Raw genomic sequence first — 25,381 nt, forward strand, 5'->3', positions numbered from 1 at the left:
GAAAAAGAAAACTTTAAGCCAGGTGCTTTGGTGCATGCCTGAAGATGTAGCTGCTCCGGAGGCTGAAGCAGGAAAATTACTTGATCCCAGGAAGTCAGGGCTGATCAAGGCAGCTGGTACCAAGTCATCTCAAGAGAGGACAAGGAGAAGGCTAAACAAAATGTACAGAATGGAGAAATTATACCAAAAAAAAGACTTTAATTTAAAATATGTGGGGACTCTGACAGCTCAGTAATAAAGGACAGCCTAGTTAGAAAATGGGACAAATATCTGGATAGATGTTTCTCCAGAATTGTGCAAACAGGCCGTAAGCACACGAAGCAGCTGTTAAGAAATGCTACCTCAGCCGGGCGGTGGTGGCGCACGCCTTTAATCCCAGCACCCGGGAGGCAAAGCCAGGCGGATTTCTGTGAGTTCGAGGCCAGCCTGGGCTACCAAGTGAGTCCCAGGAAAGGCGCAAAGCTACACAGAGAAACCCTGTCTCAAAAAAAAAAAAAAAAAAAAAAAAATGCTACCTCCTCTGTGCAGCCCATTCTGATTTCCCTGCCTGTCTCTGAAGCTGCAGTCGCTCCTGCCTTGTCTATGGCTGTGTTTGGAACTCAACCAGCCACTCTCCTGATGGGTGGCTGTGACACAGGTGTGACCCAGCGTGGTCCTCCCTCTGTCACGTCTAACACACCCGCCCCAGCCCCCCCCCCTTATCCAGTCAGCATCACAGGCATTGGCTCTCCAGGCTAGACTCGGGGGTCACTCAGGACCACGAGGTGTGGCCTTGTGTGCCTTCCTTCCTGAGGTGGGCTTGAGTGACAGACAGGATGGAGTGGATTCCTCACTGCCCCCTGAAACGTCCCGTGTCTGAGGGATAGCCCCATGATAGGCGGCCCTGCTCTACTCAGCTTCATCTCTGCCCCAGGAGACTGCAGAGTCAAGATACGTTCCTGGGCAGTAATGGCTGGTGCACCAGACATCTACCCAGAGTGGGTCAAGCAGTGTGAGGAGGCCCAAGAAAAGGGCGGGTGGGTTGGCTGTGCGTGGAACCCGGTGGCTTCGGTCTGGTTCCTTTGCCCTGGGTTTGTTTATTTGACTAGTACATACAGCCGGGCGGGCCCCTCAGTTGGGCAGTCCCCAGGGCCAAGATAAGGAACCTGCTCCGGCCACCTGGGCGCCAGGAGACCCACCAGCCAGGAGCATCCCGGGTGGTACTTCTAAGACGCTGGGGCCCAAGGCCTGAGTCTTTGGGAGCGCTTGGAAAGCAGGGCGGATGCAAAGGGCCTGGATCTTCTGACCGTGCTCTGCTTACCCCGCAGTTTCCTATGGGTCCTGGCTCGGACGGCCCCATGGGCGGCATGGGCGGCATGGAGCCACACCACATGAACGGATCCTTAGGTAAGCCAGCGCCCGCGAGTGTTCTACTCTGCCTCCGTGTCGGCCTGGACTAGGCACCTGGGAAGGTCCTGAGTCCTGAGCCAAATCACCTGCTGCCTACACTGGCTGTTCTCTGAACAGAAACAATGTATACACACATGCACAGAGCCAGAAAAGACGGGGTCTTCTCAGAGGGTAGAGAGGCCCACAGAATAGTGACCCAGCACCCGAATTGGGCCAAGCATGGTGACACATACCTGTAGCTTGATTTTTTCGCCTTGCCCACTGTCAGGACAAATCTCTGTCACCCGCCAGTCCCACAGCCGCTCAGACCCAACCAAGTAAACACAGACACTTATATTGCTTTCAAACCGCATGGCCGTGGCAGGCTTCTTGCCAACTGTCCTTATCTTGCTAACTGTGCTTTTATCTTAAATTGATCCATTTCCATACATCTATACCTTGCCATGTGGCTGGTGGCTTACTGGCGTCTTCACATGCTGCTGGTCATGGCGACGGCGGCTGCAGCCTCTCTGGTCATTGCGGCGGCTGCAGCGTCTCCTTCTGCCTTTCTGTCCTTTTATTTCTCCTCTCTGTTAGTCCCACCTATCTTTCCTGCCTAGCCACGGCCGATCAGGTTTTATTTATTAACCAATCAGAGCAACTTGACATACAGACCATCCCCCAGCACAGCCAAGTGCAGACCATCTCAAACACCTGCACTCAGGCCCATGGTCCTAATCATCCTCTATACGGACCTGCTGGGTAACGCCACAAAGAACCCAAGAAGGGCTCCCACAGGACATACAGAACATCCCACAGCACATACCTACTGTAGCCTAGCATTCAGGAACCTGAGACAGGGGGGTCACACACAATAAGACCCTGTTTCGAAATAAAGAAAAAATGGACTATAGGTGTAGTCCAGTATTCAGGCACTGACTAGAGCATTCATGAGACCTGAGTAAGATAGAGCTGGGCACAGTGGTGCCTGTCTTTAATCTCCACACTCAGGATACTGAGGTGGTTAATTCATGGCATGCCTGGGCCACATGGCAGGATCCCGCCTCAAGAGCCAATGGGGCTGAGGAATGGCTGGGTCGGCAGTGTGTGTTTGGCGAGCGTGAGGACCTGGACTTGATCCCCAGCACCCACGTAAGAGCTGCGCACACCCTGGCATACGCTTTTAATGCCAGCTGTGGAGGCAGAGACGGAAGGATCCTTATGACGTGCTGCCAGCCAATCTGTAGTTGAATCAGCAAGCTGAATCCAGGTTCAGTGAGAGAACTTGTCTCAAAAAGGCATGTGGAAAGCACCTGGAGGTGACCTCTGACCTCCCCCAGTGTGCACTCGTGTGCACATATACATACATGAAAACAGTACCTACGTATACTCAACACCCTCCAAGAAAGGAAGAAATGCCCTGACTTGCACTCTTCTTCTCTTTTAGGATCAGGAGACATAGATGGACTTCCAAAAGTGAGTGACACCTATGTCCCCTCCCTCGCCGTCACCCAGGCTGTTAGGTCAGGTTGTTGGGGACATGGGCTCACCTCCTCATCTCTTCCCACAGAATTCTCCTAACAACATAAGTGGCATTAGCAATCCTCCAGGCACCCCTCGAGATGACGGCGAGCTAGGAGGGAACTTCCTCCACTCCTTCCAGAACGACAATGTAAGTCCCCAGAGCCCCTGACCCTTCTAATGCTTGGGTCCTGGTAGTCCCTTAGGCCTGGGGACCCTGGAACTGCCCGCTCACCGGGCTGCTTTTCACCTGTTACTTTCCACCTACCTGCAGAGCCCCAGACATCCATTGCTGGTCCTGCTGCCTGATCCTGTGGGGAGGGAGGGGGCCCGTGTGAAGTCTGGAAGCCTTCGGCGTTCATAAGCAGAAGTGGCTGGGGAAGCTCTGAGCTGATTGGCTAGGCAGCAGTGCCCCATGGGATCATGCAACTTCCCGGGCCCTCCATGCACAGGGGCTAGGTGGCCTTCTATGGCAGTACTCAGTGATGAAAACAGCTTTGGAGAGCACCGGACTGTGGCTGGCCCACAGCACCCTCCAGGGACTGGGACTCACTCATTCCCGGTTCCCCACTCTCTTGGTTTCCCCAAAGAGCTGCCTCGAAGGGATAAGAACTAGAGGCCGTTGGTGCTGCCAGAATTCCTGGCAAGAGGCATAAGCTGGTCCCAGGGGCGTCACCTAGCTCCTGCCTCCTTGACTTCACCTCATCCCTAGCCATTGTGCACCCCAGGCTGCTTGGGCCAGTATGGTACCAAGCCTTCAGGCTGTGGGCGCATTGCTAAATCCATGGCCTCTGCCCCCCACCTGACAGCCACCCCCAACCCTGCTTCTCCCCTGCAGTATTCTCCAAGCATGACGATGAGTGTGTGACCCCCTCTCCAAGACGATGAGAGCCGGCATTGCAGGCAGAAGATGCCAGAAATTATGCAAGAAGAAGTGAGGTGTCGATACCAGGAGCCAGGGGAGGGTGTCTCCTGCTCCCCTCCACCCCTCCCATCCACTCCCCGACCTTTCCCAATTTTAGTTACATGCAATAAAAAGGCCAAACTTTTTATTCCGTAAAACATGAAGGACAGAACTCAAAATGTATTTCAAGTCAACAATCAGAAAAATCCCACCCTCTCCTCACCCTAAAGGACCTTTCTGTACATGACACTTTTTGTTGGTTTTTTTGTTTGTTTGTTTGTTTGGGATTTTACCGTTGCTGGGATTTTTAATTTGTTTTTTGGGGGGTTTCCTTTTGGGTAAAAAAATTTTTTTAATGGAAGCTTCTAGCAAGCCCTACACCCCACCCCACTCAACCTCTTTGCTTTCTTCTTTAAAAAAAAAAAAAGGAACAAAAAAATGAAAAAGAAAAAAAGGCCAAAAAAAAAAAAAAAAAAAAAAAAAGGAAGAAAACCCCTCAAGCCCTTCCGTCTGTCCCCAAGTCCTGCCACCAGGAAAACTAGTCTAGGTGTGCGATGTCACGCTGACGTTGTAACCATCTAAAAATAATAATAATAATAATAAACTGGACAGTTTACAATCGGTGGTTTCTTTCAAAAGCTGTTTGGGGCCAAGGAACAGACGTCAACCGTTTCCACATGGGCCTTTGGGGTTTGCACTGAGCAAGGAGATGCAGGTGTCTGCTTTGCTCTGGCTGGCCATCACAACACACCGTCACCCCTGCCCTCAGCCTGTGGCCAGAGAGCCCAGAGTCCCCAACCTGCTGTCGCCTCACAGAGACCATCGCTGTGACCCAGCGTGCACCGCTGTTCCGGGATGGCTGCCTCGTCTTCAGACCTCTCGTGCCCGGCCACTGGGGCCTCCAGCCAGCCCCTCAGTCCCCACCATCTCCTGGCAAGAACCCTGCTGGCTGGGTAGGAAAGGCCCCGCCAACAGGACGGCTACGATCTGGGGCATGGAACTGACCTCCACGCTCTGGTCCTCAGATCCTCATGTCGTGTGCGCAGGCAGGGCGCGGGCTGAAGTGGTTTTCTTTTTTTTTTCTCCTGTTCGTCCTTTTTCAAAGATGGGTATTGGTTAGAATCGCTCTGTATTTGCTTGGAACTGGATGGACAGACTTCGGCATCGCTGTGGGGGTGGGGGGGAGCACCAGCAACCAACCAGACACTGTTTCCGGTCCTGTTTTTATTTTCAAAAACCGACAAACCTGATGGTGGAGCCACCCCCCTCCTAGGAGGGGTAACTTGGCTGCCCCGGCCTCGCCCCATGGCAACCTTTGTGTCTTGCCCTGAAGACACTGACTTCTTTGTACATTTACACCCCCCTCGTGCCCACCCACCCTTGTAGCTGGTCTTTGTTTTCTTACCTCCCCTTTCTGACCCATGTATATCATATTATGTGAGATACCATCTGCCTGAAAAAAGACCTTGTGCGGATTCTTGGGAACATTGTAGCTGTTTCTGTGTTTTTTCTTACCTTGTAGTCTGGTTCTGAATTATGAGAGGAAAAAAAAAAGTAATTATGATACATTGTAGTTTGTGTACGATATATGTTGATAACGTTTTATTAAAGGGACATCTTTTTCCGCAGCCCTTCCTGACATGTTTGGGGGGAACCCGGGTCGGAGCTGATGATACTGATCAGGAAGGAGAGGCTGTGCCTGGTACCTGAGACTTCTTCCTTGCTCTGCGGGCACCTGCTGCCTTTTCCTGAGCCTGAGTTCAGTGCTGAATACAGTGGCCTGGGGAGGGGGTTGGGACAGGTGGATGCCAGTTACCTCAAACCCTTGGAGGTTTGTTTTGTTTTAAAAAAAAAAAAATGTTAATTTCCATACCCAGAGTACCTGGTGTGTCTGGGGTTGTTGGGGTGGTAGGGGGTTCTTGGCTATTGGAAGGATTTCCCCCCACCCCTTTTTTTTTAAATCCCCCAGGCAGGGATGAGGGTGGAAGAGGCTAGGATTGGGGGCCAGGCAAAGGATTTCAGGAGTGATCCAGACTGACCTGTAGCTTACAGGGGGGCTGTTGAGTATGGGGGCTGCTGGTTGTCAGCGTTCACAAAGTACAGCTGAAGTCAGGTGAGGTGGGGCCAGGCATGGCCAGTGCTTGAACAAAGTACTCTCTGCTTTCCCAAGAATCTTAGAACCGGATCGCAATGCTGCAGGTTGGAATCTGCTGTCGTCACTACTCGGGACATGGCTGTGGGTAGGTTAGTTTGTGACTGGCCTCAGTTTCTTCATCTAGGCACTAACCACAGTGCCTCATGGGGAATATGAGTCGTGTGTGCTCTCTAGTGGCTCCTGTCAACTCACCGTTGGTGTGAAGGGTGGTGTGACGGGGAGGAGCCGGGATGCTCGAGGTTCCATCCTAGGCTTCTGTCAGCAGTTTCTGACTGTCGGGGAAGCATCCCTTTGGACCAGTAGGTGCTGCAGCCTGTGGCTGCCACACAGGCAACTGGGAAGAGGTTCTTGTTGCACAGTCTCCTCATTCATGCTTCCAGACAGGAGCTGTGGAGGGCTGCTGTGTGGGAGAAGACATCCCCAGGTCTGCTGAGGTGGGGGGCAACCTGCACTGCATTCTTTCCCCACGCCCCATCCCCTGGGCCCCAGAACAGCCCCTACAAGTTGCCTTCCCAGCACAGATGTCCAGTCTGGTCTTCCTTCACCAGAGTGTTGGCATTACCTTGCTCAGGCCTAACCAAGACGCTAGGGCTAGGCCAGAGCACTGCCCGGAGCATCTTGAAGCTCTCACAGGAGGGAAGGGCTGAAACTTAGACACGAGTGGAGGAGTCCGCCTACAGTCTCCAAAGCTGGGGCCCCAGAGCAGCGTCTTTCCTGCTGGTCCTCACCGTGCACAGGTGTCTGGCTGAAGAGACCCACACACACACCCTGGCTTCCCTTCCCCTGAAAGCTGCAGCCAGAGGAGAGCCTGAGTCAAGGCTGGCTGTTTACCTGAGGACCTGGCCTAGACCTGTCCATGGGGCAGGAGAGCTACCCTAAGACTCTAGATCCCAGGAGGCTGGAGCGGGGAGGGGCCTCCTTCAGAGTCATGACTGTTTTAGCCCTGACTCATGTGGCGCTGGGCAACCTGATCTCCAGATGCATGTGGCTCCCCGGGGTTTGGCTGTGGGCTAGGCAGGGAAAGGGGGTGGAGGGGCCTGGGCCCCCTCTCTCAGCCGCGGGCTTGGCACTGGGCCCAGAGGTTGGACACAAATTACCGGACTGGGAGGAGCTGTGTACTGAAAGAGAGGTCCATTCTGTCCTGTGCTGGGCTTCCTCCGGTCCATTCCTGAGACCCTGTGGGGCCCCAACCCTTGGCAGCTGGGCCTGGACAGTTAGCTTCCTGTTTGGTTTCCTGGCCCCACTGTGACCTTCCAGTGCCATGAAGCTGGCACTTCCGGGGCTCCCCACTCTTACTGCGCTCACCCATCCTCCCAGGTCATCTACCTGGGAGGATGGTGCCACCCCCTGTGGGGCCAGGCAGGTGGCATGGAGGACTGCGTGTGCGTGTTGAATTGAGTCACCCGGGTAGGCATAAAGAAATGGGTGCGTGTGAGTGGCCAACTTAGGGAGTTGGCATTTGAATGACTGTTGGCAGGAGACTGGCTTAGGCCATCGAGGGACTAAATGGAGATGGGTGGGTCCTCTGGGGTTCCCAGCGATCGGAAATGGAAGCAAGGAACCAGCAAAGGTACGTGGAGGTGGAGCTGAGTGACCATGGCCTGGGTCAAAGCTCGTGGCATCCAACAGACCCCGAGGGCTGGCACCCGTGGAGTCTCTTGCCTCTTCTCACCACCTACCACCTGACACAGCTGTCACCCAGGCCTTGGTTCTCTATCTGGTCCCTGGAACCAAGTCCCCAAAGCCACACCGTGAAGAAACTCCTGAGCTGTGGCAGCTCGCTGTCTGAGTTCCCAGGGGCCCTGTGCTGATGAGTCAATGCCTGCCTTCTCCAAGCCAGGGCCTATGTATGTCCTGGCAGGTGCTCAGTGGGTGTTGGTGCAGAACTGAAGGTTGCTGGGTCAGTCACTCCTGGAATATACTCGGGGTGCCTGTCCCCAGTGCTGTGGCATGTGGGCGGGGCCTTAGATGGGGCAGGGGAGGGTGGCCTTTGTGGGTACCTGCTACTGCAGATCCAGAGACTCATTACTGCCAGGGACCACTAGGCAGCCTAGGAACTCCTGGGGACAGGGACTGTAGCTCCCAGCTTGAGTCTGCCAACCCCAGAACACTGCCTGGCACACAGGACATACTTCTAGAAGAGTGTCCATGGCTAAGTTGCCAGAGGTGTATTATAGGGAACCTCAGGATTCCTGACACATTTGGGGGTCCCCACATTGGTCTGGTGGAGAAGCCTGTAAGTCATGAATGTGTTCTAGGGAGGGGCACGTTGCTCTCTACAGACTGGCCTCAGAGATGGAGCTCTTGCCCTGGGCAGCAGACCCACTCCCTGCATGGGTCTAGGGAGATGTGACCTGAGGTAGCTGGCATGAAGCCTGATCTCTCGGGCAGCAGCATCCTGAACAAGAAGTACTGGTCTTGCTCTGCCTGCCCTCCTCACAGCCCCGCCTACTTCTGTGAACTGAGAAGTGGGGCAGATCTGGGAAGGAAACACCAGGCTACCCAAGGTCCATCATCCCCCACCTCAAATCTTTCTAGGGAAGGCCCCTACTGGAAGATGGTGAGTATGGGCCAGAACTCAGAACTGAGCCCCTGGAGCTGAAGCTACAGGATGACATTCCACTAGAACACCTAAAAATGAAAGGAGTGTGCTTAGAGAGAGGGCATCCCCCGTGGGGAGGGTGAAAGCCAGCTGGGGAAGGAGTGGTGTGTGTGTGTGTGTGTGTGTGTGTGTGAGAGAGAGAGAGAGAGAGAGAGAGAGAGAGAGAGAGAGAGAGAGAGGGGTCTGGTTCCTAGGACCCAGGGTAGGTGTATGTGTATATGCAGGGGAAGTGACACAGGCATTTCCCAGGGGTGGCACTGGAGTTAGGACCAGCTCACTCTGACACCAGCCCTGATTTGGCTGGATTGCCACCTCTGAAAGGTCTCTGGGGGCTTGGCACTTCCTCTTGTGGCAAAGATGCCCAGGAGCAATTCTGCAAATGCTCGGGGATGAGGGCCAGCGGCTCTGCATGGGGGCTGCTCCACCCAGCTCAGAGCTCATACTGGCTGCTCCAAACACTCTCCTGCTTTGCCCTACCCTCCATTAAGGCCTTTACCCTGTATCGTTGACACATAGGGCCTGCTTCTCAGTGTGGCCTCCCTGGCCTGGGGGGTCAGTGCTAACATCCCCAGCTGTATGTCTCTCCTAGGAGCTGCCTCCCTGAAGATTTTCCCTTCTACCTGGCAGTGGCCAGTAGCTGCTGTGGGCCAAGGTCACACTGTCTTGCCTCAGTGTAGGACAGTTCTAGGCAGGAATGTAAACACGGTGGCTGAAGGACCTGTTTTGTCTGCTCAGTGTCCACAGCCTTGCTCAGGTCTGGCACATACTAGGCACTCGGTGAACTATTCTGAGGGTGATCAAGTGGCTAGTAACCCATCATCTGAGGCAAGGAGCATGCACTGGAGTTGACTGTTAACTGGAGGTAAATACATGTCTCTATGAGTTCCTGGGGGGCTGGGGGCAGGGAGGCAGTTCAGATTCCCCATACCAGGTGACCGTCAGCATTCATGTGGGCATGTCCAAGGGACAGTCTGACACCATCAGGTTCTGTGTCTGCTTCAAGGGACTCAACCTGAGTAAGAGTTTGAGCTGATCCCATGCAGCATCTTCCAGCCTTGGGCCTACAAGGCGTGAGTGAGAGACACAGCCCTCCAAGTGAAATCACCAGGCCTCTGGCTACCACCCGCCAAGGGCCACCTGGGGCAGAAAGTGAACCTCTTCCAGCTTTTTAGAAGCTGGGGCTTCTAAAACTCCAAACAGACCTGAGGGAAGCCTGGTCAGATGCAGCCCACCTAACTCAAAGGTGAAAGCCTGTGGACAGGGGCATTGTTCTCACTCTGCAGAGAACGTGGGGGCAGCTGGATGCCTGTGGCTGTGGGGAATGGCTTCCTCCCAGGCCAGACTTAAGTCCCTTGGAGGTTGAATTGAGCCAACCTTTCCTTTCAAAAGAAGAGAGAGAGAGAGAGAGAGAGAGAGAGAGAGAGAGAGAGAGAGAGAGAGAGAGAGAGAGAGAGAGAATAAAGTATTTATTTTTGAAATAAAGATTCATTTAGCCCAGGCTGGGCAGGAATCCCCAATGTAGGCAAAGATGGCCATGAACCTCTGATCTTCCTGCTTCCACCTCCTGAGTATTTGGATTATAGGTGTCTAGCTCCACTCTCAGCAGGAATGAGCTTTTTAATGGATTGAGCACAGTCAGGCTCACTATGAAAATGTCATTTTGGCCCCAAGTCTGTTGCTTAAAGTCCTCTGGGCAGTTGATGCCAAGTGTGACTCTGCATCCCTTTCCTCCCCCCAACATGGACTTCTCCTTCAGACTCAGGCTGCCCAGCTAGGCACCTGTCCTCAGGCCCTGAGCCACACAGACATAATGTCACCCCATAAGAAAAGCAAAGTAGCCCAGCAGTGGTGGCACAAGTCTTTAATCCCAGCACTCGGGAGGCAGAAGTAGGCGGATTTTTGTGAGTTCAAGGCCAGCCTGTCAACAGAGTGTGTTCTAGGACAGTCAGAACTGTAACACAGAGAAACTCTGTCTCCAAAAACTAGGGGTTAAAAAAGAAAGAAGAAAAAAGAAAAAGCAGAAGAGACAAGGCGCTTGGGCACAGGGAGTTGGGAGTTCACCTCTGTAGAGGTGGCAGTTGTCATGTGAACTTTCTAGCTCAGTGGATTATGTGGGCCTTTCAGCCTCCTCAGGTTCCCCATCTCTATGGGGGTGGGAATGCCCCCCATTCCTCCTGCCTCAGGAGAGAAGCTGTGTTCAGTTTGGCTTGTGTGTGTGCTGTGCTCTGCGTCCTTGTGATAGGGCCATGGCCAGGCAGGAGGTCCTCACTCTGGAGCTCGGGGACACAGACTGCAGCTGTAATGCTGGCCCATCCTCAGAGCTCAAGCTGCAAGGTCAGGCTAACTGTGCTTACTGAGGGCCTCTAGCCCTCACTCAGACTGTTCGTCTCACCCTCTTCATCAGCAACAAGCCGGGCCAGATAGGACCTGGGCCGCCCTGGGCTTCCAGCCATTACTGCGGAGTGCAGAGGATTACCACGGTGGCCTCCAACCGGCCTTTCCAGTCATCTGCCAATTCGTCCTCTGTGCCTCTGACACAGCATTTCCGCTGCCAGCCAGTTACCTGATGGCTGCGGCTGCGCTGGCCAAAGCAGACTGGGAGCCACGAGCAGGGATGCTTGGTGCCGCACTTTGTGACTAATACCCAAGACCAACCTGTATGGCTATCTCCAACCCCAACTGCAGCCCCGGAAGTAGGGTATGCTGTCCATGCCAGTGTGGGACCAAGACTCCCAAGACTAGGTAAGTGTGCAAGGAGGACACTAAGTATGCACAGTTGTGTACTTAGGACACACACGTGTGTGACGTGGAAAATAAGCTGAATGGCACCTGGACAGAAGGGCTAGGAGTTGCTCGGGGTGAGTGATAACTTTTGTACTTTTCTAAAGTCCCTCAATCTTTATCTTTTGTTTTCATCCTTCAAGAAAGTATCAAACTGGTAACGAGGCTCACCTGGACCCCAGGCCAGACCATCTACCTCCCTTGGAAAGTCCAAGGGCCTTGGTGTTCAAGGTCTCATGAGCCACCCCAACCTCCATTCCAACCCCCTCACGCTCCCTGTTCCCAGGACCTGACACACCAGGTTCCTTTCTCCCGCGATCTTCTTCCTGGTGACCCTCTTGCCCACATCTCGCCCGCCCCAGAGCCCCTCTAAGCCCTGCAGTTAGCCGTGAAGGAAGAGCATAGCCTGGAGTGGGGAGACTGGGCCCAGTGCTGACACTGTTGGATGATGTCCCCCAGCTCCAAGGTCTCTCCGTGTTCTTCCCATCGGAAGCCTGAGCATTCACAGCCAACAGAGCCACCTGACCCAAGGCCTTGCCCTCTGTGGGAGTGGCGGTTACCCAATAATCTGTGACAAGTGAAAAGTCCCTGCAGACAGGCTCACCCACGTATGAGCAATGTGGCTCTTGGGTTTTGTGGACCCCACTGAGGCCTCAGGTGTGATCACAGATGCACTGGGCAAGCTCTGGCCGGCTCTCGACTGCATTGACCTGTGCTCCCGCAGGCGCTGGGCCAACTTCCTCTGCAAACATGCACACAGGTCTCTGTCCCTAGGTGTCCACTAGGGAAGCTGACTCAGACCCTCAGCTGTGGGAGTGTGGGGCCGCTCCTTACTTTTGAGTTCTCATTTTAGGTTAAGAACTGTGCCTTCCACATACTCACCGGGCGGTACTTTTCCTGACCACCACAGTGGCATTTACTCCACAACTAGCCTGCTGTGCACAAGGCACAATGTCAAGTAGGACTGGATGTTATTCCGAGTTCGGCTGACCCAGGAAACGCGTCAACTGAGCAGGAAACTGGGAATCCACAATGCATACTCTCTGCAGAGCCCTACAGTCTCTAAGGGTGTGGGTACAATTTAAATAGCACAGCAGCTAAGACCAGCGGCTGCTCTTCCAGAGGAGCCAGGATCAGTTCCCAGCACCCACTCAGCAGCTCCCAACCGGCTGTAACTCCAGTTCTGACCCTGTCTTCTGGCCTCTTTGGGCACCAGGCACTCATGGATACTCATACATACAAGACAGACAAAACATGAGTATACACTAAAAGGAAAATTTTCCACAAGAACTTAGCACACATTTGTAGTACCTGCCATGAGGCAGGCAAGACAGACTCATAGCTAGAATCTTCAAAATTAGAAAGGGGGGCAGGGATGTGGCTCAATGGTACAGTACCTTTCATAGGTTCAATACCCAGTACTGAAAGAAAACAAAACAAAAAACAAGAAGGGGCAGGGCGAGGTGGCACAGGCCTGAACCCCAGTGCTCCATGCTAAGGCCAGAGGATGGCAACAGCAAGGCAAGGCTAGGTACACAGCAATGCCCTGTCTGAAAAACAAAGTAAGGGAAAGGACGTTAGCCTCAGGGTTCAGATGAGGAAACCGGAACCCAGGCACGGCTCCTGAGTCCAAAGTACAGCCGCTCCAGGGCCTGTCCCTGGAAGAGGGAAGGAGGCACATGGCATGGCCTCCACACGGCACCTCAGACAACTGCACACCAGCACAGGCACACTGCAGTACAAAGACTCTTTATTGCCAGCAAGACCACCAGACCGAGGAGTAGGAGGCTTGCCCAGGCCCAGGCCCAGACCCAGGCCCCACCTTCCTAGGATGCAAGCTCTTCAGAGGCAGGAAGGCGGGGTGTCAGGCCGCACAAGTTCACACAGCACCATGCAAGTACAGAGCTAAAAACTTCCTGAACGTCTCTGGCTGGAAATCAACAGGCCCAACGGATTCCTGGAAAGAACACAGACCATTAGGATCCTGCTACCAGGTTTCACGACACACGAGACAGGTCACTCTTCTGTGACTTGTCAGTGCCCGGCGAATCACTATTTTTCTCCCACATCACCTTTCTGTGACCAAGGACACTGAGAAGCTGGTACTGTAGATATGCTGAGGGTTTCTGGCACCCATCACCTCCCTAAGGCCCTTAATCCAACCCCCAGCAAGTGACAAGAGCTCCCCATTCTAGACAGGTCTGCAGGCCCCTGCTCTCGCTGTGTTCGGCTTGTGCTCACTGCTGGAGGCCCAGGAGGGATGCAGATCTGGCCCCTATCCTCAAGAAACTCCAATCAGGTGTTTAAATACTGACAAGAAGAGGCGACAGACCTCAATACAGAAGCAATACCAAGAGACTAAGGGTCTCTGTGTGTGTGACTACCTCACTGACTTTCATACGTGAAGGGCAAGCAGAGCCAGCCGGGAAGAAGAGGAGGAGGAGGAGGTTTAAAGAGGGCAGACAGTAGCACAGGGGCACAGGGCAGGAAGGGCCAAGGCAAGATCAGCGCCCAAGCCCACGGGGGTGGGGTGCAGAGGCGGGAAATGGAACTGACCAACAGGCCTGCCACTGCGTTCAGGAGGGAGCCTCACTAACATGTGACTGACGGGGGTGGCCGGGGACTGCAGGAGACTAGGAGGCTGAGGCCAGTGAAGGGTCCAGACTCACACAGCATCTCAGGAAGAAACTCTGACAGGCTGAAGACGTCACCACAGAACTGACTCAAATTTAAAGGCCTCTCAACTCCACTGAGCCGGTCTGCACACGGCCTGTGTGGAAAATGGTGGGTCCCGGACCCCACGGCACCTGTGTCCTGCCCTCGCATCCCCAGAGTGCTTCTTGCTGCATCCTCGCCTGAGGGGCTTAATGTCCTCACTGCCACTGCACAGACAGCAGGCTGGACATCAGCTGAGCCCCACGGGCAGCAGGGACAGGTACAGGAGGAGACCCCTATGGCTGACAGTGACTCCAGTGCTCCCAAGCCTGCCTTCGGGCAGGTTTAGCGCTAACCACCGGGCAGCAACGTGACTGTGCCGTAACAGGGTCCACCACGGCACTGATGCCGGTGGGGGTGGACACAGGGACAGTCGGTCTCCCACAGGAGGAACTGAAGAGGAGGGCAGGCAGATGTGGGTGTTCGATTCCCAGAGCCCCTCCCGCCAGAGAGGCCCAACCGAGGCTCCCTCTGGATGGACAAGTCAAGGCCTGCCTGATCACCAGGCTTGAGGAAGCTGGACTTACCACCACCACCTTCTTCTTGATGACCGGGCGACACCAGAAGTGCCGGTAAAGGAGCTGGTCTGAGTCTACCCACGCCAGATTCTTGATGCCCTCACTGGAGGCCAGGTCTGTGGTATTCAGCTGCAACACGAGGAACTGGAAGACGCGGCCATCAGTGCCCACGCTCTGCACCACCACTGGCTGCTCCAAGACCTGGGCGGCACTCTAGGACAGTGGACAGAAAACAGACTGTGCGGCACAAGCGGACGTTCCAGGCAGCCCGGTGCCACCTTTAAAACAGCCACTTGCCTCCTTTCTGACTTCCCCTCGGGGCAGGTAAGGCAGGATGAGGAGTTCCACAGTCCACAGCCAGCCTCCCCGCAACCCAGCCCAGGCAGGCCTCCCTTCACCCAGCCGGGCCTCTTCCAACCCAGCCGGGCCTCTCCTCAGCCAGTCTGGCCTTCTCTGCCTCAAGGCCCCAGAAACCTGCTCCTCACCTCCAGTACTAACTCCCACTGCTGACTGGCAATCACTGGGCACGCCCTGAAGTTCAGGCGAGTCAGAGGTTAATGGAGGGAATCCCTCAACCCTCTGCCTTCCCCAGTAAGACAACAGTGAGGTCAGCTATCAAAGGCTGACCTGGAAGCTTATGATTAGAGCTGTCACTCAGTCTTCACTCCAGCTGACAAGATGAGGAGAAAGACTCAATACGGGAAACCGACTTGTCTGCAGTCACAGGGGCAGACTGGACATGCTGTCACATCTGCCCTGCTCTTGAAGGCCTGCCATCTCTGGGTACTCCCGAAGCTGACTGTCTACACTGCAGTCAGTCAGCGGCCTTTCATCATTTGCTTACTGTAAGCTTTAGTGGGTCACAGTCCTGGAAGGTGTATCCAGGCATGTCACAGCCGGGGCCTGGACTGATCTCACGGTAATAGTAATGACACTCAGGAGAGTTACGGGAGCTTACCCACGTCCAGGCACCCTGCCTGTTTTTCATAGATTCCTGTTTCACAGGCAAAGCTAAGGTTTGGAGAAGTTTGTTCGAGGCCACCCTGAGGCGTGAGCTCCATCAGATAAGACCACTGTCCAGGCTACACCTGGTGCCCCAGTGTGTCTGACAGCAGGGCCTCTTTCATTCTTAAGTGAGTCTGTTTGTTTGTTATTATTTTTCTTTTGTTTTGAGACAGTGTTTCCCTGTGTGGTCCTGGCTGTCCTCGAACTCAGAGATCTGCCTGTCTCCGCCTCCCAAGTGCTGGGTTTAAAGACGTGCAACAAACCACCCGGCTCTTAAGTGTTCTTGTTTGGGTAACTCTATGGCCTGCCTTTGCATACTTTGTAATAATCCAGACTACTACTGGCCAAAGAGCCCACAGTCCAGCCACAAAAAACAGGGCACCCCTGATGCAAAAAACGCTGCTGCCTTGCCCACCCAGGGCTCACCTGACTTTAGGACTAGCTAATGGAAGTCCCAAGTGCGGGCCCCTCCAGGGCTGCTGGTCTTAGAAATACCTGTTCTTAGATGCATGAGAAATAAATAAAGAGAAGCACCTGTAAGTGGTAGCTGAGATTCAGTATTGACTCTTATCTCCCTCTACAGATCAATAAAACCGCAGGTAGTACATAAATTTCTCAGCAATTTTACCTTTTACACGGAGGCTCGTCCCATAACTGCTCACCTTCACAGCCCCAGGAATAATTTGCACCTGGAGATGGTGGAGGAGGCTGCCTCTCCTGTCTAACTGGGTGGCAATTAGCCAGCACTGCTACCCAGGCCCTTCTGGCAACAGCTGGCAGAGAGCACACTGAGCCTGTGGCCCTGGGACATGGTATGTGGCTGCTCTGCTCCCTTCCTCTGCCCAAGCTGGGGGCAGCACATCCTTTTGAGGCTGTAGGAATCACAGACCAACCTCTGCGTTCCCACTCATTAGCTGTGGGAAAGTGGGTGATTTACCACATCTTACAGAGTTCAAGATGTATACAGTGAAGGAACAGGACTGAAGCCAGCTGCCCACTACCTGCCCATTAAGACATTGAGAAGGCCACATGAAGACGCCAGTTGCTAATCTCTCTGGTTCTATTTCTTACCATGCTGGGGCTGGAACCTGGGGACTTACACATGCTCGGAAGGTGGTCTACTATTGAACTATATTGCCAGCCCACTCCAGGTTCTCAGCTATATGATCAGAAACATAAATTAGCCTTCCTGAACCTGTCTCTTCCTCTATAGAGTGAGGCTAACGGAACCTGCTACACAGGCTGTTCCGAAGAGCAAACCATGTGAGTAGTTCTCCACCTCTAGTGCCGAGTTTCCAAACTCAAGCTTGCACCAGCCTTAGCCGGAGGGCTCAGCTGCTGACTGCTGGGCCCCACTCAGGACTTCCCACTCAGTGGGTCTCTGAGGTACATGTTCATCAAGCTCCTCACCCGATAAGGTCCTATTGCTCCTCCAGGACTGTGTTTTGAGAACCACTGACGTCAACAGTTTGTTAACATGTGAGATGTGTCAGGTGCTCAATGCAGGAGTTCCTTCCACTCCTCACTCATGCTGCCCGCCAAACCCAACCTGCCAGTACCTACACCAGGCAGGGTGGATGGAAATCCGAACTCCCTCACTCCCGGGACTGTGGGCCTCGGGTTCTAACTGAGACCTGGGAGAACAACAGGAGCTCTCAGAAATATGCCCCATGTTCCCACTCCTACCCCCAACCAGGCCTTTTCCTCGTCTTTGAGACAGCTCTCTGTGACAACCACTCGGTCTCCATCTACACCATCTAGGTCTTGGGACTTCCTCTTAGTATTGAGGGCCACTACCAAGTGGCATCATGTATCCCTGTAGGCCGCCCTGAACTGAGAGAGCACTGCCTGGCCTCACTTCCTGAGTTTCCTGATGGTGCCATGTGCTCCAGCTCTGACCGAGAGCAGACTGGGGTGTGGAGCCCAGAGAAGCACAGGCTCCTGAGGAGGGTGCGCCCTGTTCCCTCGTCTCTCCACACTGCCTGGTGAAAACTGAGAGCTGGGCATACTGGAGAGCGGAGCTCTAACCGACACCGAGGACTGCTGCATCTGGACCCCCAGGAGAGGTCAGCTGGTTGCTACCAGTCAAGCAGAACTGCATTTTCCTGAGACTCCTCAGGAAACTCAAATCAGTCCCCACTCCATTCTTCCTGGGAGTAGTCTTTACAGTAGGAGGCCAAGCCCCAGAAAGCAGTTCTATGCTCACACACATACCCCATAGAGGAGCCTAGCCTGAGCCAGGGCATTCGCAAAAGCAAACAGGAGCATCTTGGCTCTTAGCTGTTCCGGAAGAAAGCGGTGTGGCCGTAAATTGGCCTTTTCTAGGACATACACGGTGTGGGGATGGGGGTAAGGATAGCCCTCCTGGAATCCTGCAAGAGAAGAGACAAGGAGTGAGGAGACACAGACTGACCGGCCTGCCACAGAGCCTCAGAGAGTGCTCCTGACCATGGCTAGGGCAGGTACTAAAGACTCCAAGGAGACATTAGTACATCATCACGCTCATAGATCTACGGATAGCTACTGAGGAGCTGAGACAGCAGCCAGGGGTGCCCTGTAAAACCCAGAATGCTTTAAATGTGACCACTTGGCTCATCACAGAAAATGCTTGCCAACCTGTAGCAGGTGCTTCCTACACACACGCTAACTCCATCCAAGTGCCCAGATGACAGTGAGACTACACCATGGATAACTAAAAGCTGTGGCCGTACTGAAGACGGCAGACGTCCGTACTCTACGATTAGTAACGAATGACTTGCCTCACACTTAACTACTTCAGCTTAGCACCTGTTCGCTTCACACATGACACTGTCGTGTCATGAACATTTCTGAGTGGCTATGACTAAATCTCTGGTGGGCGGGGTGCTTCTAGAATAAGTGCCTGAAATCAGTGAATGTGGGCAAAGGAAGGAGAAAGAGACTGAGGACATGGGCTCTGGAAAACCAGGAGAAGAGCTAACGGAGAGGCGGGGCATTCCTGCGTGCCTTGGTCCTCCAGGCTGCTCCATGCAGCACACGGACACCCAGCAAACATTCACACTAAGCTCTCGACAGGAAGCAGGGAGAGCCCACGCTGCCTGTGAGATGCTCCCCGTTTAGAGGGGAACCAGACAGGAAAATCATTCCCATCCCAGCACAGAGACGTGTCAAGATCCAGGGTGACTCAGGGGCTGTGGGAAGATAAATGAAAAGTTCCTGATTGAGACGGAGAGTTCAGCATTTCTGGGGGGAAATGATTCCTAACATAAACGGCAGAAGATTCAGACTTAGGAAGCCTGGGCTGCCACACAAGTTCCAGAAGATAACGCATCTGTGGTGCCAAGCACCCAGAACTATTAGTATATCCTTTCCCTTAAAAAATTAAATAGGGTAGCCGGGCGGTGGTGGCGCAAGCCTTTAATCCCAGCACTCGGGAGGCAGAGCCAGGCGGATCGCTGTGAGTTCGAGGCCAGCCTGGGCTACCAAGTGAGCTCCAGGAAAGGCGCAAAACTATGCAGAGAAACCCTGTCTCGAAAAACCAAAAAAAAAAAAAAAAAAAAAAAAAAAAAATTAAATAGGGGCTGGAGAGATGGCTCAGAGGTTAAGAGCACTGGCCACTCTTTCTGAGGACCCAGGTTCCACTTCCAGGGGATCTGAAACCTTCAGACCAATGCACATAAAATTAAATAAACTATTTAAAAAGGTCAGCTGGGGCTGAAGAATCGACTGTGGTTAATAAATAACAAGAACCACTAATGTGACACTCTTGTTTAAAAAAAAACTCACTAACTAAATGAAAACGCACGTCCTCATCTCTGTCCAGCCTAAAATCCGAAGGCTCTGCTCCTTACCCGTGTCATCTTTCACGTCATAAACATGGCTCTCCTGAAGATCAATGGTAGGAGAGATGGGATAGAAGGTTTCCAGAACGTGACTTCTGGTAGCTTCCACTTCCTCTCTGGAGGCAATGGTGGGCAGAGGGTCCTTGGCTCTCAGGATGGTACCACTGGTGTCTCGGACCTGTAGGAGCAGAGACTCTAACACAGGGAAAGATGATTAGTCTAACCTGGTCTTTTTACAGCCCTCAAAGTGTGAGGCCTTCATCCCCCCAAGCCTCAAGTCCAAGTCCGCTACAGGTTTTCTAGATGACTTGCTGCTCACAGAACACACAAACAGCATTAGAACATTAACCCTGAGCCCGAGAGGGTGAGGAACTAGAACATTCTTCTCCCTGGGTGCTCTCCTGACAAACCCCGAGGCTACTGACTCCTGAGCATCCTTTATCTTTGCAAGCACCAGCTCCAAACCAGGAACCCAACAACAGAGCAGGATTAACGACCCTTTGCTCTGGAGGAGCCCTCAGGAAGCGAGTGCTGCTGAGGAAGGCATGAGCCACATGCAGACAAACCCCTCTGAAAAGCCCCCCCCCCCCCGGGGGGGGGGCACCTCTGCAAGGAAGCAAAACCTTAAAATTGGGCAGCAGAGGAAGCACTTGGGAGACAGAGGCAGGTGGATTTCAGTGAGTTCAAGGCCAGTCAGGGCTCCACAGTGAGACTGCCTCAAAACCAACAACAAAGGGGATCTGAAGAAGGAGAGTGGGTCTCTCTTACTGGGATCAGCTAATTCTTCATCGAGAGGGCTGTACTGTGCATGTAAGTGTTGAGCAGCAGCCCTGGCCTCTGGCCACTAGAATTCCATCTCCATCCCCACTCACGCCATCTAAGTCATGACCTTTAACACTGTCTTCAGATACTGCCCAACACCCCACTATCTCCAGGTAGGAGTCTGTCAGGCACTGAAAATGAGAACTAGCATGCAAAAGCATGGAGGAACAAACCAGGGGGACAGGGACATGCCACTGGAGGGCAAGAGACATGCAGGAACAAACCAGGGGGACTGGGACATGCCACTGGAGGGCAAGAGACATGGCGAGAGAAGTCCTGTGAGCAGGGGAAGGGGGGGGATTTCTAGACCCAGGCAAAGGGCCGGATTCCTCTTAACAACAGAGTGAGAAAAGCCGGACAGATCAGAGCACCTCGTAAGCTGGCCTGGCGTGTATTCTACATGGGGATGGAGGTGGTCAAAGGAGACACTCTCAGTGAACCAACCAGGGAGCCTGTTGTGAAAATGTGGAAACGGTGTCTGCGTTGTTCCCATGGAAAGCCACATGCCGCCTGACAAAATATATTTACAAAGATTGTTGTCAGCATCCTGAGTGGCTCTGGGTGGCACCACCCCCTGCAGGTGCCTGGGTTTCAGAGACAGTAAAATCTCAGTGTGAAGGTAATGGATGAGGACTGTTGTAAGATCAGAAATTGGTTTGGTCAACGGCACTGCCATTTAATTAGCAGGCAGCGTCCCAAGATATGTAAAAAATGGACGCTACATCTACAGATGGATAACTTCTGCAGTAATTGCACCTCAAGATTAGTTTCCTAAGGCATTTCCTGTTTCCTCACACAAATGTGCCTAGACCTCTCCTAACCTTGGGTTTTAGATTCTCCCCGCAGATCACTCTAGTGTGGTTTCTAATTCAATTCCCTCCACATCCCTCCTCCAGTGACAGCTCAAAATGGGGCAGTTTAATTAGAGGTAATACTTGACAACGGGCCAACAAGTACTCTCCATTAATGAGGTACACTAATTTCCTTAGTGGTGCCATTACCTCTGCCAGGCTGACTCCTTGCCAGAAGTCCATATGCAAAGGGGGGAGATGGGGAAACCTGATCAGACAGACAGCCCAAGTCCCAAGTGTGCCACAGCTGGTTCCCTCACCCCACAATGCCATCACTCAGAACACCTGGAGTCCCAAGTGTGCCACAGCTGGTTCCCTCACCCCACAATGCCATCACTCAGAACACCTGGAGTCCCAAGTGTGCCACAGCTGGTTCCCTCGCCCCACAATGCCATCACTTAGAACACCTGGAGTCCCAAGTGTGCCACAGCTGGTTCCCTCGCCCGACAATGCCATCACTCAGAACACCTGGAGTCCCAAGTGTGCCACAGCTGGTCCCCTCACCCCACAATGCCATCACTTAGAACACCTGGAGTCCCAAGTGTGCCACAGCTGGTTCCCTCGCCCCCCAGTGCCATCACTCTGAACAGCTGGGCCGACACTCCTGTCTGAAGCACCAGCATACACTGCCCAGCGCACAGCACAGGCAAAGGCAGACAGGTGGAAAGCTGGATACCAAAAGCTGTAAGTGACCAACTCAGGGATGTGGGAAAGAAGCCCCAGAACAGGGTTAAGACCAGGGCGAGGTGGACAGCCCGTGATAAATGACGGCCCTGAGTTTCAAACAAGGGAACACATAAGAAAGAAAGAACTCCTCCGGCAGCTTTGCTAACATGGCTGTGGAAGGTGTATGGAAAGGGAGAGAAAGCTGCTGAGGTGGTGAGGGTCGAGATCACTGCGCTGTATTAGTTCCTTGTCTGCGGCATTTAAACCCTCCCAAGCACACTGTGGGCACTCAACAGATATGGTCCGCTGTCAACAGTTAAATGAAGTCTCAGAAGCAGTTCAAAACAGAAACGAGAAGCTGGGCACAGCAGTGCAGACTACAGGATCCCAGGTCTGAGGCTAGCCTTGTGGAGTGAGACCCCATAAAGGGTGTGTCTGAACCCAAACAGTATGCAGCAGGAGCAGGATTGGAGGGATGGGATCTGGGGGTGGGGCTGAGAGCAGCCGAGAGATTAAACAAACAAAACCAAAACCCAGCAAGGCCTTCTGGTACGCAGGATGACTAACCTCGATTCCAGGTGGTGGCTACGGAGTAGTTTTGGGCAGACATCCGCCTGGCCAGAGAAGGGTGCTTGAGAATCTGGGACTTACACAGCTGTATGAGGCTGTTCACAATGACTGGGCTGGGGGAAAAATGACATTTGAAGACTTAAAGCAATATGTAACTCCACCCTCCTCCGTTGAAAATCTGTCTTATTTGGGGGAAACTCACCAGTAGGTCTCTCTCTTGGGGATGTCCTCAGTGGAGTGCCAGAGACGGGCATGAGAGATGATATCCAGAACACGTCCTTCTTGGTTCTCTATCTGATTTCTTGGATCGTCAACAAGACTTAGCACTTTCTTGGGCAGGCCTTCTATTAACTTGGTCTTAGTTAGCCAGAGAGCCTGCTTCATGCCTTTGGGACAATCATCACAAAACAAACAAAAAGAGAGAGAGAGAGAGAAGACAGTTCAGGAAGAGATGCTCATGCTGACTGGGTAGGACCATGGAGAAAAGGCCACCTCAAGAGAGGGCTGGGTTTGTTTTGAGACATCTAAGGAACAAAACCTAAAGAAAAGAGCGGATGGAGAGCACGACTTCAGGAATGACGATCTACCTCAAGGTGGTGAGAACTGACTATGGGACTGAGTACCTGCCATGGGAGGGGTTCAAACAACGCTCAAGACTGCTGAGACTCCTCCTGACTCCCTACTGGCAGATGAATCAAAGCCATGAGACTAGTTCAGTGGACCAACCCTTCACTTAAAGTCCCTTCTGGTAACCCACATCCTAACCTTGACTAGAAAAACTCCCATGCATACCAAACTTATCTCATATTAGGTCTGAGTCCCTCACAGCAACTCAATTCTGCCATTGGGCAATAATTTACATGTGCACATGGCTGTATTCCAGTAAAACTGTACTTATAAAAACAGGGAGCTGCTTAGTTAGCTGACCACAGCTCTGTGATATGTACTGATGGCAACCTCAGAGCCAAGTTTTATGGTCCTCTAGCACATAGACAAATCTGTAGTCTTTAGAGCTGCCATTTACTGAACGTCACATCTGTGTAATGAACTTCTCTATAAGTTAGATGGGATTTTATGTCATGAAAGGAGAAACCTGGACAAGATTGAGGGGTTTGCTTCAAGTCACTTATCTTTAAGGTGACAAAGTAGGAGAACATGAGCCTGTCTACCCTAAAGTCCACAATCTCTCCATAACCCACATCTGCTTCTCAGGCCCATATTTTGCAAGGCTTTGTTGTAATTTTATAAGACCTCTCTATGACTTTTGAAAGTATAGGACAGAAGACACATTTTCAGACTAGTTAATGAGTACAATCTTAACTTCTAAAACACATCCACTTGGCATCCAATACCAGGGTCACTCAAAGGGGTCATGTCGCGTGAGACCCTTCACAGCACCTTCTGAGTCCACTGAAAGTGGTTAACAGCTAGAAAAATCAGCTTGCAGGTATAGGAGTGGTCATTTTAGGAGGCTGGCCTATGGCTATCAGTTTTTCCAAACTTATGATCGATTCTATTAGCCCCCAAGCCCTGCTAGAACTTTTTTTCCTAGCTATCCTTTGGAAAATACTGCCCCCACATACCTCAATTGCTTTTGCTTTTAGGCTCTGCCCTGTGCTCATCCTGATCTGGGCGAAGATGGAAGTTTGAAGAATAAAGAAAAGTACTCTTAATAATCAATCTCAAAAATAATCCCTGACGATACTGAGAAGCAGACTGGTTTTGGCTCAAGACATTTTGATCTGTTCTTAAGAGTGACAGGCCTCTAAGTGGGTAGACTTTTGGGTGCAAATCCCTTTCCTTGAAAACACATCCCAGACTTTTAACAAAAGACATTGACCTGGGAAACTAGTGTGGGAGACTTGGCTTCACTATTGAAAGGAAAAGTATCAGCTCAGGACCCCCAAGACAAAGGAGATTTATTTGCTTTGTGCAAATAAAGGGCAAGGAATAAGAGACAAAGACAGGAGATAGAGGACAAGGGAGAAAGGAAAGGGATGAAGGAGAAGGGAGCAGGGGAAGGGAACAAGGAAAAGGGGAAGAGGTATTTGTCCCCGAGAAGGACAAAGGACTGCCTCTGGATAGAGAGGAGACAGACGTGGCCCATAGGAAAATGGCAGCTTATAAAGGTAAAGGAAACCCCGAGTTAGGATGTGATGTTTAATTTAAGTGGACACGTTAACTAGGTGAGCCAAGGGGGGGGGGGCTTTTGATTGCTGGGCTTTAATACTGTGATAGCTGGACCTTGGTAGTCGGTCTCAGGAGGAGGAAGGGGCCAAATAAGGGAATAGACCTTAGCGGTTAGCTTCAGGAATGTAATCTAATGGTTTTTAGCAAGGCAGAGGGAATGAGAGAGAAGGGCAAGGCCTGCCAGAGCCATGTTTGCTAGGCCCAGGCTGGCTAGAGTCCCTTCAACTATCACCTCTCCACGAATGATTTGCTAAAATCACTTCCTCTCTGTTACAGTTGGCGAGCCTAGAAATGAGGAGATAATCCCGGAAACACTCAAATTCTCCATTGCCCCCTCTCCCAACATTGCCCTTTACATCCCACGTGATCCTGAGAACTCTTGGAAGACGGATGTCACTCCTCGGTTTCTTGACTCTCCCCTGGGTCGGGGTTACTGCTGAACAGAGAACAGGGTCTCCTCCCGTTGGTCCTGTGGCCTCACCCTCAAGGAGTCGGCAGCGCTGGTGGAATATGTAGCAGGGCTGGTCCTTGTACAGAGGCTGCTCGGGGATCGGGGGCGCCCGGTGGAACCGTGGATCATTCCAGCCGCGCTCCCACCGCGGGAAGATCGGCCGAGCCAGCCCCGGGACGAAGTGCATCTTCCCCTCGTAGGTTATGGGCTCCAGACCCGGGATCTCGTACACCCTGTCCAGGGGGCGAGGCTCGGGCTTCCGCGTAGAGCGCACGCCCCACTCGTACGCCCCGCGTCTCGGGGCCCCGCAGCCCCCGAGGCCGAGCCTCCCAGAGCCAGGAAGCGCCCGCAAAGCGGGCCCGGACGCCAACGCCATACCGACCCAGTCTCCACCAGACCTCTACCTGGACGCCGCCATCTTTTCCCGTGCAGGGGATGCCG

General features: G+C 52.9%; 2 protein-coding genes across 7 annotated transcripts in view; one reads left to right on the top strand and one right to left on the bottom strand.

Annotated features, from left to right (window-relative positions):
- The window catches only part of Ssbp3 (single stranded DNA binding protein 3), a 150,858-nt gene extending 145,437 nt beyond the window's left edge, over positions 1-5,421 (top strand). For all 6 annotated transcript variants that reach the window (XM_042271546.2, XM_042271548.2, XM_042271547.2 and 3 more), the window contains 4 exons: positions 1,308-1,386; positions 2,816-2,844; positions 2,939-3,040; positions 3,728-5,421. In XM_042271546.2, the coding sequence (XP_042127480.1) occupies positions 1,308-1,386; positions 2,816-2,844; positions 2,939-3,040; positions 3,728-3,757 (240 nt within the window). In that variant the 3' untranslated portion in view covers positions 3,758-5,421. The remainder of the gene's footprint in view (positions 1-1,307; positions 1,387-2,815; positions 2,845-2,938; positions 3,041-3,727) is intronic.
- A 7,643-nt stretch (positions 5,422-13,064) lies between these two features.
- Mrpl37 (mitochondrial ribosomal protein L37) lies at positions 13,065-25,316 on the bottom strand. Its single transcript, XM_006977707.4, has 7 exons — positions 24,971-25,316; positions 22,502-22,685; positions 22,297-22,412; positions 19,400-19,585; positions 17,784-17,941; positions 14,574-14,777; positions 13,065-13,288 (listed from the first exon to the last, which is right to left on the bottom strand). Exons 1-7 carry the CDS (start codon positions 25,314-25,316, stop codon positions 13,211-13,213), a joined length of 1,272 nt encoding a protein of 423 aa, XP_006977769.2. The 3' UTR covers positions 13,065-13,210.
- Positions 25,317-25,381: the final 65 nt, after the last annotated feature.

The sequence above is a fragment of the Peromyscus maniculatus genome, chromosome 2, assembly GCF_049852395.1.
Source record: "Peromyscus maniculatus bairdii isolate BWxNUB_F1_BW_parent chromosome 2, HU_Pman_BW_mat_3.1, whole genome shotgun sequence".
NCBI classification, from domain to species: Eukaryota; Metazoa; Chordata; class Mammalia; order Rodentia; family Cricetidae; genus Peromyscus; species Peromyscus maniculatus.